Source organism: Salmo salar, chromosome ssa22 (assembly GCF_905237065.1).
Source record: "Salmo salar chromosome ssa22, Ssal_v3.1, whole genome shotgun sequence".
Classification (NCBI taxonomy): Eukaryota; Metazoa; Chordata; class Actinopteri; order Salmoniformes; family Salmonidae; genus Salmo; species Salmo salar.
Window position 1 is genome coordinate 46,648,727 of NC_059463.1, and position 14,496 is coordinate 46,663,222.

A 14,496-nucleotide genomic window follows, 5' to 3' on the forward strand; every position below is an offset into this window, starting at 1 on the left:
ATCCATAGGAAGCCCATTTGTAAAGGTATAAAAGCTTTTTCTCTGTAAAAAGGATATGGGAGGATATGGGAGTGTTCCTTTCACTATATTCAACCATATTATCAGTCTTTGGCTTTTTGGATATGTCTAGGCTTCTAAAGGCTTAACAATATTAGGCTTAACAATATTCAAAGCATCTGTCAACGATCTATACAAAATACTCTGTCAAAGTGGAAGACAAATTCTAACATTTGTAAAATATGAATGAAAAATAAAACACTAATATACTATATCTCGATTAGATAAGTATTCAACCCGTGTAGTGGAGGGTATGCACACTTATTTTTGAGTGGGCATTACATGTACTCACTTCTTAATCCCCACGATGCGCATCAAAGTAGCCATATCAATTAATAAGGCTGGTAGCAAAGTTTAGAATGTTGAGCTTAAAATGTTGATAAACTATTATTTATTCACATTTTAGGTGCAGCAATTTGCACACAGGCATTAGGCTTACACGCAAATGTTCCAAAAACAATTTGCAGATAAACACTGTTCTAAAATGCGCGACACACATGCAAGCAGTTTCATGGACAGATATGGAAATATCCATTAGAAATTTAGAAAGAGGGGCGTTCTAAAGATGCAACAACTATCATGGGTTGGATAGTGACTTTGGCTGCCAGACAATGAAAGAAAGTTGAAAGAAAACCAATAGAACAAGAGAATGCATAATGAGGAAGTTTTTATAAAATAACTGCCTCCACGTTTCTATGGTGGGATTTTGGCAATAGGCTACTTTGAAGCAAGGTGAGACATGCCTCATAATATGAAGAAAATCTTCCAGGTTTCAAACAAGGAACAGGAACAATATAGCGATGCTAATGATAGGCCTGACCGTCTTCTGGCAGATGGAAAGGCTTTCCCAAAAACCTTCTCTATTAACCTTCTCTATTAACCTGGCAGAATGATATCATGATTATTTGCATCAATCCAGTGGTCATTTGTTTTGCAAACTCCATCTCAGTGCTACAGAAACATCACTAACCAAACAACAGTGCTAGGTGCCTGTGCACTTGAATTAAAGTAACTACACTCAAAAATCACAATTTCTTAGATTTTCCCCAGACCTCAAAAATAGTCTCCTAATGTGGTTTAAGCATTGTTATGGAGTTAGAACATCCAATTTTGTTGTTTTTCTTTGAGAACAAAAACCTGAAAACATATCTAAATGTGCCTACTTCCACAGTACAGCTTGGGTTGGGATTTGTCATATGGGATTCATCATTTTAGGTCATTCATAGTGTACGTTACTGTTTTCATATAATTTTTCACACAGGACGCCTTTCCTTCGTCTGGCAGGCAACTAGGTACCCACTTGTCCAGGCACATCTACACAACTGTTGTACCCCCTGAGTCATTACATGTTATATTCACCTTTACCAGCGATTACAGCTGTGAGTCTTTCTGGGTAAGTCTCTAAGAGCTTTCCGCACCTGGACTGTACAACATTAGTCCATTATTCTTTTTGCAGTTCTTTAAGCTCTGTCAAATTGGTTGTTGATCATTGCTAGTCAACCATTTTCAGGTCTTGCCGTATATTGTCCAGCAGATTTAAGTCAAAATTGTAACTCGTCCACTCAGGAACATTCACTGTCTTCTTGGTAAACAACTCCAGTGTAGCTTTGGCCTACTGTTTTAGGTTATTGTCCTGCTGAAAGGTGAGTTAATCTCCCAGTGTGTGGTGAAAAGCAGACTGAACCAGGTTTTCCTCTAGGATTTTGCCTGTGATTAGTTCCATTCGTTTCTTTTTTATCCTGAAAAACTCTCTGGTCCTTAACAATTACAAGGGTACCCATAACATGATGCAGCCACCACTATGCTTTAAAATATGGAGGGTGGTACTCAGTAGTGTGGTGTGTTGGATTTGACTCAAACGTAACACTTTGTATTAAGGACAAAAGTTTATTGCTTTGCCACATTTTTTGCAGTATTACTTTAGTGCCTTGTCGCAAACAGAATGAATGTTTTGGAATATGTTTATTCCGTACAAGATTTATTCTTTTCACTCTGTTAATTAGGTTAGTATTGTGGAGTAACTACAATCAAATCAAATCAAATGTATTTATATAGCCCTTCTTACATCAGCTGATATCTCAAAGTGCTGTACAGAAACCCAGCCTAAAACCCCAAACAGCAAGCAATGCAGGTGTAGAAGCACGGTGGCTAGGAAAAACTCCCTAGAAAGGCCAAAACCTAGGAAGAAACCTAGAGAGGAACCAGGCTATGAGGGGTGGCCAGTCCTCTTCTGGCTGTGCCGGGTGGAGATTATAACAGCACATGGCCTAGATGTTCAAATGTTCATAAATGACCAGCATTGTCAAATAATAATAATCATAGTAGTTGTCGAGGGTGCAACAAGTCAGTAACACAAGAGTAAGTGTCAGTTGGCTTTTTCATAGCCGATCTTTGAGAGTATCTCTACCGCTCCTGCTGTCTCTAGAGAGTTGAAAACAGCAGGTCTGGGACAGGTAGCACGTCCGGTGAATAGGTCAGGGTTCCAGCAGGTTGTTGATCCATCCTAAGTTTTCTCCTATCACAGCCATTAAACTCTGTAACAGTTTTAAAGTCACCATTGGTCACCTGAGAGGTTTTCATTCCTCTCCAGCAAATGAGTTAGGAAGGATGCCTGTATATTTGTAGTGACGGTGTATTGATACACCATCCAAAGTGTAATTAATAAATTCACCATGCTCAAAGGGATATTTATTCAATGTCAGGTTTTTTACCCATCTACCAATAGGTGCCTTTCTTTGCAAAGCATTGGAAAACCACCCTGGTCTTTGTGATTGAATCTGTTTGAAATTCACTGCTCAACTAAGGAACCTGTACACCATTGGTTCCCAACCTTTTTTGAGTTAATGTACTGTACTGCAACTGAATTTTGCTCTGCCTGGAGTACCCCTGAAGTATCCCCTCATGTGCAGTATGCTGGTAAATGAGTCTTCTCAAGTACCGTCTGTGGATAGGCCAAGTACCCGCAGGGGTCCTAGTACCCCTGGTTGGGAACCACTGCTGTGCACAATGGAAAGCATCACCACATTCGGGACTACTTGACAGTATACTACTTTTTCAGGTGGGACAATGTCTAACAAACTTTGATTTTGGCGGGCAACATCCCTTTTAAACTCCCCGATTGCTTCTGTGTGTTTTGTTTGTACTATTCTCCACAGGTGGTCCAAGGAGCAGAAAGCAGAGCGCAACCCTGGATAAATTTGGCCTAGTTCTTATTGCCGTGACTATCTAAAACAGACATATGTAGCATAGCATATACTGTATGTAGTAAAACTACCCTCATGCCTGACGTTAGTGCACAACTATGTGCGTTTACACAACTTCTTCTCTGTGGGGACCTGTAATGTGAAGGAGACCATACATTTATTGGTTCTCTCACTCAGACCATGACTCTTCCCCTGCTTGAAGAGTACCAGCTTAAATTAGGTGCATTTTGGAAGGACATGAAACACAGAGCTAAGCATACCCAGAGCATGCCAAAGGCTTTCTGACTAGTTTAGTTCCCCACTCAAACAAAAACCTTGATCTTCTAAAACGTCCGTTTTTAATTTCCCTCAAACTAAAAATGAAGTCAGAGAGTGAAATGGTTACATTTTAGGGGAATGTTTTGGTTTTGGGGCATTGTTCCTTCTTTGCAGCATTCCAATCACATTTTGATGATGTTGATGATTATGCTGAATATGAAGACACAACTAGACAATGCCCCTAAAATTATATCCATACAGTTTACTTCAAAGTTCAACATTTTTGGGTTGCTGACGCTAAAGGAATATTGCTTTGAGGTATTCCAGAGGGCCCGGCGCAGGGGTAAAAGCCAAGAAAGATATCTGTCCTGTGGCTTTACGTTTACAGATTATCTATCTTTTTGGACGTTCTACGGTTATGTGGACTTTCTTCAAACAAACCGGCGCTGTCAACACTAGTGAAGGTCAAAATATACAGTCACCTCTGAAACTATTCACATACACACATAGGCGCACACACACAGACACACAGGAACACACACACACACATATTTTGGGATTTGCACTCTGGCAAACATACCTGCATTGCGTTCCAATTGCTGCAATGAAAAGGGTCAGGGTACAATTGCATTATCATTCACTCTTTGGTCATGCGTTCCAATCCTATATGAAAGTGAAATGAAATTAATTTTATGTTTGAACTTGTTGATGTGGAAGTTGACTTAAAACTAAAACATTCCTCTATCGCTCTCACTCACTCTCTTTCTCTTCTCACTAGAATCCAGAATCCCTGGACTCGTCCATTCAGAGTGCCCTGTCGGCCCTGTTCCCGCCCTTCGAGGCCACAGCGCCCACCGTCCTCAGTCAGCTGTTCAGGACCATCGAGGAGCGATACCGCGGTGATGCGCTGCACTGCCTGCTGGACTTTCTCATTCCGTCCAAACACCTCCTGGAGATCGTGCAGCAGGCGGCGTGTGTGAGTACACACACACACACACACACACACACACACACACACACACACACACACACACACACATACTTACATAGATAAGGATACAAACAAATGCATATATTCACACTCACACACACACACACACAAACACACATAGACACAGAAAAACACACACACCTCTATCTCTCTCAGACAGACACACACACAGAGAGAGAGAGAGAGAGAGAATAGATGGAGCAACTTGACAGTAACAGTAAAACCGCAGAGGTTTACAACTGAGGTTCTAACTGTATCTCAGCAAAAAGAGATCAACAAAAGCTGTTCTTTATACTTCATCAATTCCAAATTCTATTATTTTCTGTGGTTGCTAGCCAGACACGCAACTGAGCTGACATCGCTCAGCAAAGGATTATATTTTATTGTTTTTATTGTAAAAAAGAAAACAGTCTAGAATACCAGGCATTTGTCTTATTGGAAGCTCAATAACAGTCTGGTTTAGGCCAGAATCAGTTTTCCATAACCACAGTTCAGTAGTGTACTCACATAAAGGTGAATTTAAGGTGAAATTAATGGTGAATCTATCCTTCCCTCATTGCATTCCAGTCTGTCAAATGCAATTTAAAGTAGACATAAGCCTGATTTGTTTTGGATTCTAGTCTCCTCACATGGCACATGTTACATAGCTTAAGTGTACCCCTAGTGGGCACCCCGGGAATTTAAATGATGGATTATTTATATTTTTTCTTCTAGTCCAGCATTAACACACCTGATTAAACTAATCAAGGGTGTTGATAATTGGTTGAGTTGCACTGGTGCTGGGCTGGAACAAAAAAGTGCAGTCCTACCGCAGGACTAATGACTAAAAAGTACTGACCTAAGAAATCGTAAATCCATGCAACTTACCCCCCTCTCCAACCTCTCCCTTCCTCTCCCCAGGCTGCGTACTCTGATGTGCTTTTCCGTTGTGAGGGCTGGCCCCTATGCCTCCGCGACAGGACCGTGATCCAGCTGGCCTCACTCAACCCTCTTCTGCTGCGCCCCGGAGACTTTTACCTGCAGGTGGAGCCCTTTGGAGAACAGGCAGCCCGCATCGTCCTCAAAAGTCTCTTGGAGGAGGGCTGCCGTGAGGTGGAGGAGACCCCCATCCCCGAGACCTCTTACCCGTGCATCTTTACCCTTGACTGGCTGAGGGAGGTGAACGACGGCCGCCATGGCACCCCACTATCCCGCTGCCTGCTTTCCACCGACCAGGGAGTGATGAAGGTGCCCTGGGCACAAGTGGCCATTCCAGAGTTTCTGGACAAGCCCAAGACCATTACTACACCAAGTGTTATCCGTGACGTTCTGTTTGAGCCGACGGCGTTGCAGATTCCCTCCTCTTCCGACTCTACTTCTTCCGCCCTTTCCCTAGAGACCATGATCCTTCCTGCCAGGGACGGGATCTCTGTGTCTTTGAGACTCATGGATGGTACCTCGAAACTAATCAAGGGGGACCATGAAAAACCGGTTCCCAAACTGTGTGCCAAATCACTCGTCAAGCCTGTGGGCTGGGTGTCGCCTAACACCTGGGACACCAGCAGGAACTACCGCGAGGTCGAAGGTGACTACGTGGATTTAGTGGAGTTCGCCAAGGAGAAAGAGTCTCTTACGGGATGCAGTAAGACTCCCAACTCTTCTACTCCCCCTTTGTTCAAACCAGTCAGGCCCCCTCCCCCTGTACCGCTCATGATCAGCACCCCCTGTGGGCGCACCCTCAGATTTTCAGAAGAGCCTTGCATGCCATGCAGCCAGAGGAGGCTAGGTCAGGAGCCTAGTGGGCAGGAACTAAAATGCAGGTACAGGGACTCCTACCTGGCAGCTCTGCGCAACCCAGTTCCCTTTGAAAGGGGGAGCGTAGGTCTGCTAGCTGCTCTGGAGGAGTCTGGCCCCTGTGAAGGGGAGGAGATGGGCTTCAAAGGTCATGCCAGAGGTCCGGGTCAGGACCCCAGGGAGTGCTGTAACCACTATAAGGAGCCTATTGAAGGTCACGAGCCACACCAACATGGACACTTCGGTAAGGAACCCCCATTGAACCTAAATCACATACCACACAAATCCATCGAACCTGCCATAACTCACAAACCAGGAAAAAATACTAAAGAAACTCAAATCATCCATAAACTGTGCCAAGGGGAACCCCATCTTCAGACACACTTCATGGCCCATCAAATGGGACCTGACCCAAAGGTAGCGTTACCTCCAGCAATCTCGCACCCGGTCATGGTTGATGCATGCGAGTGTGACTACACCTCCAAGCCAATTTGGAACCCGGAGGCAGTGAAAACCATTGGTAAACACAAAACCAAGCCCAGGTCACTATCCACCGTGTCTGAGAGGGCCAGAGGAAGTCCTCTGGTCCATAAACTGAACAACAGGAGCCACAGTGACATCTGCCCAGAGATGATTCCCCCCAGTTCCCAGGTGATGCAATGTAAGAAAGGCACGGCCTTTGGCCCGATGTCCCCCAAGCTGGACAGACAGCAGTCTGCCAAGAAAGGTAAGAGTGTATGTCTATGTACAGCATCCATATTAGAACGTCTCTCATTTGTCAGATGAAATTTCCTCAGTTATCAGTTTTCAGATGTAACAACTGGAAGTTTTGTCTGACAGCTGAGTGACTTCAACATATGAATGCTGTATCTGTGACCACTGTGAGAACTAACCATTTAATAACATGTTTAAAGCGACGTTGATGTTGTTTGGGATAACAACAGATTTTGAATTAAATGAGCCTATACTTGCATTGAGTTGGCAATGAATTGAATCCTAGATACAGTGTCAGTAGATCTTTACTGCTCTGCAATTGTATGAGATTAATGTTTTGTATTTCCCGAGGGTCGAAATACCCCACACACAGAATTGCAACATTTAGGCTATAGTATTGTTGTACCACATTCAGCATACTGTCTTGCTTCATAAAAAGTGCATGTTTCAAATGGACACTGAAACCATCTCTGTGTACACCAACTAATTTAAACTCAACATTGACCCTTTTTGCTGAAGAGAGTGTGCTGTGTCAAAGGTCAGAGGATGCCATAAAGAGGTTCCCTATGATGTAGGGGTCCGGGGTGAATATGATGTTCCTGGGGGGGGGGGGATTCCAATTCCCCCTCCCCTGCTCTCTGGTTTGTTCTCCTGGGCAGAATGGCTGCAATCACTTAATTCCAGATACCAAGGGAAAAGGACAGAAATAGCTCTTATAAGGCTGTACTATGAGAAGGGGCCATTAGGCCAGTGTCCATTGGCTATGGTAGTAAACATGACATTCCTTTAATGGAGAGAAACAGTTCCTGTTCCCTAAGCACTCACAAGGGCCCTATCAAGGACACTGTTAGTGAGCTAGGGAGGAAGGAGAGTGCACTGTCCCCATTTCTTATTACGTACTTCCTCCCTACACCCTCACAAGGGCACTCAGAGGTCTGTAGACATGTTTGTCAGAGACTATTGGACTGGTAAGGGAGAGGGAGCACAGACAAGCCTTTGTTGGCTCTGGAAGAAGTTAGAATGCTAGAAATCAAAGCCAGGCTTAACAGCATCAAAGTGTTTGGCTACGGTGAGAGAGCATGTCCAACGCAAGGCTGTGAATTGCGTAAATGTGGCGCGTAAGGATAAGGTTTGCATGAAAGACTCCATTGAGATTTATCTCCGAAAAAAGAAATGCTCCCAGTGCTAAAAGACCAAAGGTCACTGAACAGGATATACAGTGAATACAGTAAAGAATAGTGTCAGAATTATTTTTTCTCAAAACAATTTGACCAGGAAGACTTTACAGTAGAGCACTGTTCTTCAACCCTGTGTGTTTCGCAAACCGTGTCTATCTTCCTGGTTAAATTGAAATTCAAATGATCTGTCATTTCTTTTCACCACAAGATCCCCAGACTGGCAAAGTTGAAACGCGGACTATTGCACCCCCCAACAGACCTGACACCAAACCCCAGAGCCCAAAAACGAAGCCCTCAGCGTCCCCCATCCAACCCCCCTCCCCCGTATCCAGTTCTCATCCATCTCCCTCCACCCAACACTCCATTTTCAGAAGCATCAGCGGCCTGCTTCACATGGGCATTGTCAGTCTGCCAGGTACAGTGTTTGTTCTGCATTGTGTTTAGTGTTATCCAGTGTTGTCCAATAACAAACACTCATTTTCGTTTTCAGTTGAAAAGCGTGTTGCTATGGTCTGCCCTTATGAATACGACCCTGGTCCACACTTTTCTCCATCTAACCTCTCCATGACACCCGCTCTTGTCTCCTCAACCTCCAGGGAGCAGAGACAGGGTGGGCAGGGCTGTGCTGGAGGTCCATGGGGACAGGCAGGGCTGGACATCTCCTCTGCTGTCCGCCCATGAGGTGTGCAAAGTGCTACTCTACCTCCACTTCATCCCCAGGTAATACCAATCAATCCCTAATCATCTTTGGTGATAGTTCAAGGGAGTTTACTGTATGGGATTTTGTATAGGGTGTGGGTGATCAACTAGTCTGGTCTGCCCACCCTTACCTTACTATAATATCCAGTCATGCATGTGTTGTGTCCTTTTACTAGACATTGAAAACACATTGTGTGAGATGACCTACGAAATTAATGACATGGAAATTTGAATTTTACATTGTTTGGAAATAATTTAAGTGACCCTCTCAGCACTTTCTAGTGCAAGTTGTCAAAACATTCCAGTGATGGATTTTTGGTTATATTGTTTAACCAAAGGGGGGCAGTAAAACATTACTGTACATGTCTCACACACGCCTAGTGCTTGAGCCCTATTTGAATACTCTATTAATGCATCCTTCCTTCTTTCCTTCCTTCCTTCCTTCCTTGAAGTAATCACTGACCTGACATGGTTTGTGGACTCTACATTTACATTTTTGTCATTTATAAGACGTTCTTATCCAGAGAGACTTACAGTGCATTCATCTTACAGTAAGATAGCTTTAAAAAAAAAATGTATTTAACCTTTATTTAACTAGGCACGTCAGTTAAGAACAAATTCTCATTTACAATGACGGCCTACCAAAAGGCAAAAGACCTCCTGCGGGGATGGGGGCTGGGATAAAATAAATAAGTAAATAAAAAAATAACATGGAAATATTGGACAAAACACACATCATGACAAGAGAGACAAAACAACACTACATAAAGAGAAACCTAAGACAACAACATAGCAAGGCAGCAACACATGACAACACAGCATGGTAGCAACTATAGCTAGGTGAGACAACCACATATCACAGTCGTAGTAAGTAGATTTTTCCTCAATAAAGAAGCTATCACCAATGCCGGTGCTAGTAGTGCATGTTTTTATTTAATTTTTTAAATCGTTTAGCTTTACCCCCAGCTGACATGGTCTCGCAGCTAGGACTGTTTAAAGGCCAAATGTCGTCATAATACATATTTTACAGTCTAATCTGTTTACACAGCTTTAATAATGGACACACTTTGAAGTTCAAGGTGACGGCTGCCTGGTTAAACAGATAGGCCCTTTAATGTTGTTGCCTTTATGTCCCTCATTTAACCCTTTATGATGCATCCAATCCTGACAAACCACAATGACTGCCAACTGTCTGGTATGCATGCTTTTAAAGAACAGAGGGGAAGGTGGGGGCTTGAGTGGGGGTACTCTCTGTGTGTGTGAGAGCTAATTATCAAAATCCAGAAAAGCGCCATTCAGTTCTACAACCACCTAAAAGGAAGCAATTCCCAAACCTTCCATAACAAAGCCATCACCTACAGAGAGATTAACCTGGAGATAAACCTGCCCCCTAAGCAAGCTGGTCCTGGGACTCTGTTCACAAACACAAACATGCCCCAGGACAGCAACACAATTAGACTCAACCAAATCATGAGAAAACAAAAATATAATTACTTGAAACATTGGAAAGAATGTACCAAAAAAACAGAGCAAACTAGAATGCTATTTGGCCCTAAACAGAGAGTACACAGTGGCAGAATACCTTACCAATGTGACTGACCCAAAATTAAGGAAACCTTTGACTATGTACAGGCTCAGTGAGCATAGCCTTGCTATTGAGAAAGGCCGCCGAAGGCAGAGCTGGCTCTCAAGAGAAGACAGGCCATGTGCACACTGCCCACAAAATGAGGTGGGAACTGAGCTGCACTTCCTAACCTCCTGCCAAATGTATGACCATATTAGAGAGACATATTTTCCTCAGATTACACAGACCCACAAAGAATTAGAAAATAAACCCAATTTTGATTAACTCCCATATCTATTGTGTGAAATACATTTACATTTACATTTAAGTCATTTAGTAGACGCTCTTATCCAGAGCGACTTACAAATTGGTGCATTCACCTTATGATATCCAGTGGAACAACCACTTTACAATAGTGCATCTAAATCTTTTAAGGGGGGGGTTAGAAGGATTACTTTATCCTATCCTAGGTATTCCTTAAAGAGGTGGGGTTTCAGGTGTCTCCGGAAGGTGGTGATTGACTCCGCTGTCCTGGCGTCGTGAGGGAGCTTGTTCCACCATTGGGGTGCCAGAGCAGCGAACAGTTTTGACTGGGCTGAGCGGGAACTGTGCTTCCTCAGAGGTAGGGAGGCGAGCAGGCCAGAAGGGGATGAACGCAGTGCCCTTGTTTGGGTGTAGGGCCTGATCAGAGCCTGAAGGTACGGAGGTGCCGTTCCCCTCACAGCTCCGTAGGCAAGCACCATGGTCTTGTAGCGGATGCGAGCTTCAACTGGAAGCCAGTGGAGAGAGCGGAGGAGCAGTGTGCAATCACAGCAGCAACATTTGTGACCTGTTACCACAAGAAAAGGGAAACCAGTGAAGAAAAAACACCATTATAAATACAACCTATATTTATGTTTATTTATTTTCCCCTTTGTACTTTGACTATTTGCTAATCATTACAACACTGTATATATACATAATATGACATTTGAAATCTCTTTATTCTTTTGAAACTTTTGTAAATGTAATGTTTACAGTTATTTTTGTATGGCTTATTATCTACTTCACTTGCTTTGGTAATGTAAACGTATGTTTCCCATGCCAATAAAGCCCTTAAATTGAATTGAGCGAGAGACCCTTTGAATTGAGGGGGGGGCTGAAGAGGGAGAGGAGAGGTGAGGTGAAACCACTAAAACCACTGAAATGACACCTCAATCAGGTAAAGTGAGAGAATGCCAAGATAGTGTGAACAACTTTCTAACATGCCCCAACTCACTTGTATTTTCCTAGAAAAGAGGTGCGGGACCTGGGAATGACAGTGGTGATCGATGCCAGGAAGAAACCTCCTCCCTCCTTCTTCTACAAAGCCCTACTGATGGTTCAGGTTAGGAAAATAAGAGTAATTCCTTCACATTATTAACATTTACATTTTACATTTAAGTCATTTAGCAGACGCTCTTATCCAGAGCGTACTTACAAATTGGTGCATTCACCTTATGATATCATTAAGAGTCAACTGTCAAACTATAATCCATCTGCCGATCTAGATTCTGAGATAAAGAGTTGATAGTGGGGTGTCATACCATGAGGTATCTAGTTACTGGGTGTTAAAGGTCATGAACAGTCATGTTTTTCATGAAATTGTATGATATTTGAAGGGAACCAGATTAAAGTATGATGACCAAAGTATGAAAAATGACAGTTGCTTCTACATTGATAAAGTTTGACCATAAAGTTACTGGTCCCTTCCCCCATGCCAAACACTTGGATTCATTTTAAAGAAGACAAGGTGACATCACCTTAACTTTCATTTTAATACACCAATGGCAACATGATATTCGCTTACCTAATTTAAATAAGTACCGCCTTGTGAACAACATCAGAGAATTATTGGTTGCAGAGGGGTGTGGTTTATATTGCTAGATAGCTACTCTACTGGTGCAAAGAATTTGACTGTAGGATGTCAGCCGTTGTGACCCATTTCAGGAAACTAGGCATATGTTGCGGGTCACTACTTCACAGGAGAGCCGTTTGAACGTAAACTTTTTTTTAAAAATCAAAATGCGTTTTTTTTGGCAGAAATGCCTTCTGGAACATGTGAACTTTCATGTGCCTTAATAATAAACTTGTATGCCATCTGTAAATACAAATACAATTGTTAAATTAAGAGCCTAGTTGATTTTGCCACAGAAAAAGGCAGAAACCTTCCCGCTACCCATGATTGGCTGAGATAATGAGTGGGCTGGACATGCCGAGAGATTAGTTTGGATCGGTCTGCCATATAGCATGATTCTGTCTATTTGAGCTGGTCTGTATGTCTAGGTAATCCTCTCTAAATCTAGGTAATCCTCTCTAACGCAGCTTTAAAAAAGAAATTGTATTGTGTAGTAAAACTGCATAAGCCCAATGTGAAGTTAAAGTGTCCTGTTAGCTAGCTAACGTTAGCTGGCTGGCTTACTAGCTAACATTACGTGTATGGTCTCCACTTTCTGGAGGACCGAGTTTTGAAATCAGTGGAATTCGAGTATGATAGCTAAGGAGATGGAGAAAACACCTGTCTCCAGATTACATCTTCAAACTAAGGGCAACCATGGCATCTGACAGGACATGCGTACATCAATGATGCATACGGGTAAGATAGTCTAGCTAGCTATATTTTCAGATATTACACGTTTTTAATTTTGACAGAAAGTGGTTTCATTTCAAGTTAAAGTGTACTGTTAGAAAGCTAATGTTAGCTGGCTGGCTCGCTAGCTAACGTTACTTGTAGGATCTTATTATTCATATCTCAGACCCATTTGCTTGACTAGTTATAGCCTAATGTTAGCTAGCTAACATGGGACCTGGTTGGTTAGCTACCTGCAGATTCATGCAGGGTTGGGATTAGGGTTCATTGTTTACCTAGCTAGCTAGCTAGCTACATGTCTTAACAAAAGACTCTCATCTGAGTGTGCCGGAGTGTAGAATAACTGATGAATTTACAAACGTTCAACACCTGTTGAATATGGCCGGTGTCAGTAAACGTCGGCAAAAAGCGTAATTAAATTGTTGCAAGCAGCACAGTTACAGTCACCAACGCTCTGGATAACACGAAAACAGCCTAACCAGCTCTGCTAGGGCGAGTAAAATAGTCAGAGTGGGGTGTTCTCTCATTATGTGTCTGGAAGAAAGCTAGCAAGCTAGTCAATGTTAGCCAGTTAGCTTGGATGCTTGACTGCCGTTGTGTGGTCAGAACGACCCTACTCCTCGGCCAGAGTGTCCAGTGTGCGCTTGAATGCTCCGAGAGCGAAATGCTCTCAATTTACGAACGGAAAATCTGACAGCACAGTTGCAGTCACCAATGCTCTGGATAACATAACAGCCTAACCAGCTTTGGTAGGGTGAGTAATGTTCAGTGAGCTGTTCTCTCATGTCTGGAAGTAGCTAGGTTGTTTGGTTACCTGACTACTTTTTTAATTACATTTTAAATTTTTGTATTATTATTATTATGAACAAAACAAATACAAAAACAGAAATATACAAACAAGAGTACATAAACCTAACAGACAGGTGTATTACATATCGAGATACATTTTTTTTCAATTTGGGTAGGGCTAAAGCTTAAGAGAAGAAGGTCTCTCCAGTAGTAGTACCTAAATATTCAAAGGCTATTTTCTCAAAAGTGAGTTTACAGGTTTATTAACTTTCAAAGCAAAATTACTTTCCATTTGTTCCTCAACTGTAGTGTATGATATACCATGTTGTAGCTCTGAGTCTCTACTTTTATCCAATGTAAAACACACAATTTCAAATTTTGCTACATAAGACCGATTTGAGCCGGTCGGTCACAAATATAATTAAAACTTACCCTGTTCATCTATGGCAAAGATACTTATATGCAATGTTCCCTCACATTTTTTTCGGCACTGAGCTAATTTCAGATATGCTGAGTGCAAACTTGAACGTTGTGAAAAATCTGTGCAACTTCCAGCGTGTGTTTCCTGTGAATACTGATGCTGTACCCGCTTTAAGTTACAGTTTTAACAGTGGCCAAGTAGGCTACTGTGGCTATTTGATAATTATGTAGACCTACCAGGG

The 14,496-nt window shown here is 42.6% G+C and overlaps 1 protein-coding gene across 1 annotated transcript in view; it reads left to right on the forward strand.

Annotated features, from left to right (window-relative positions):
* The window catches only part of LOC106583602 (pleckstrin homology domain-containing family G member 4B), a 74,779-nt gene that overhangs the window by 22,859 nt on the left and 37,424 nt on the right, over positions 1-14,496 (forward strand). The window contains exons 2-6 of the mRNA XM_014167971.2: positions 4,297-4,494; positions 5,410-7,009; positions 8,383-8,589; positions 8,771-8,894; positions 11,710-11,803. Of these exons, the coding sequence (XP_014023446.2) occupies positions 4,297-4,494; positions 5,410-7,009; positions 8,383-8,589; positions 8,771-8,894; positions 11,710-11,803 (2,223 nt within the window). The remainder of the gene's footprint in view (positions 1-4,296; positions 4,495-5,409; positions 7,010-8,382; positions 8,590-8,770; positions 8,895-11,709; positions 11,804-14,496) is intronic.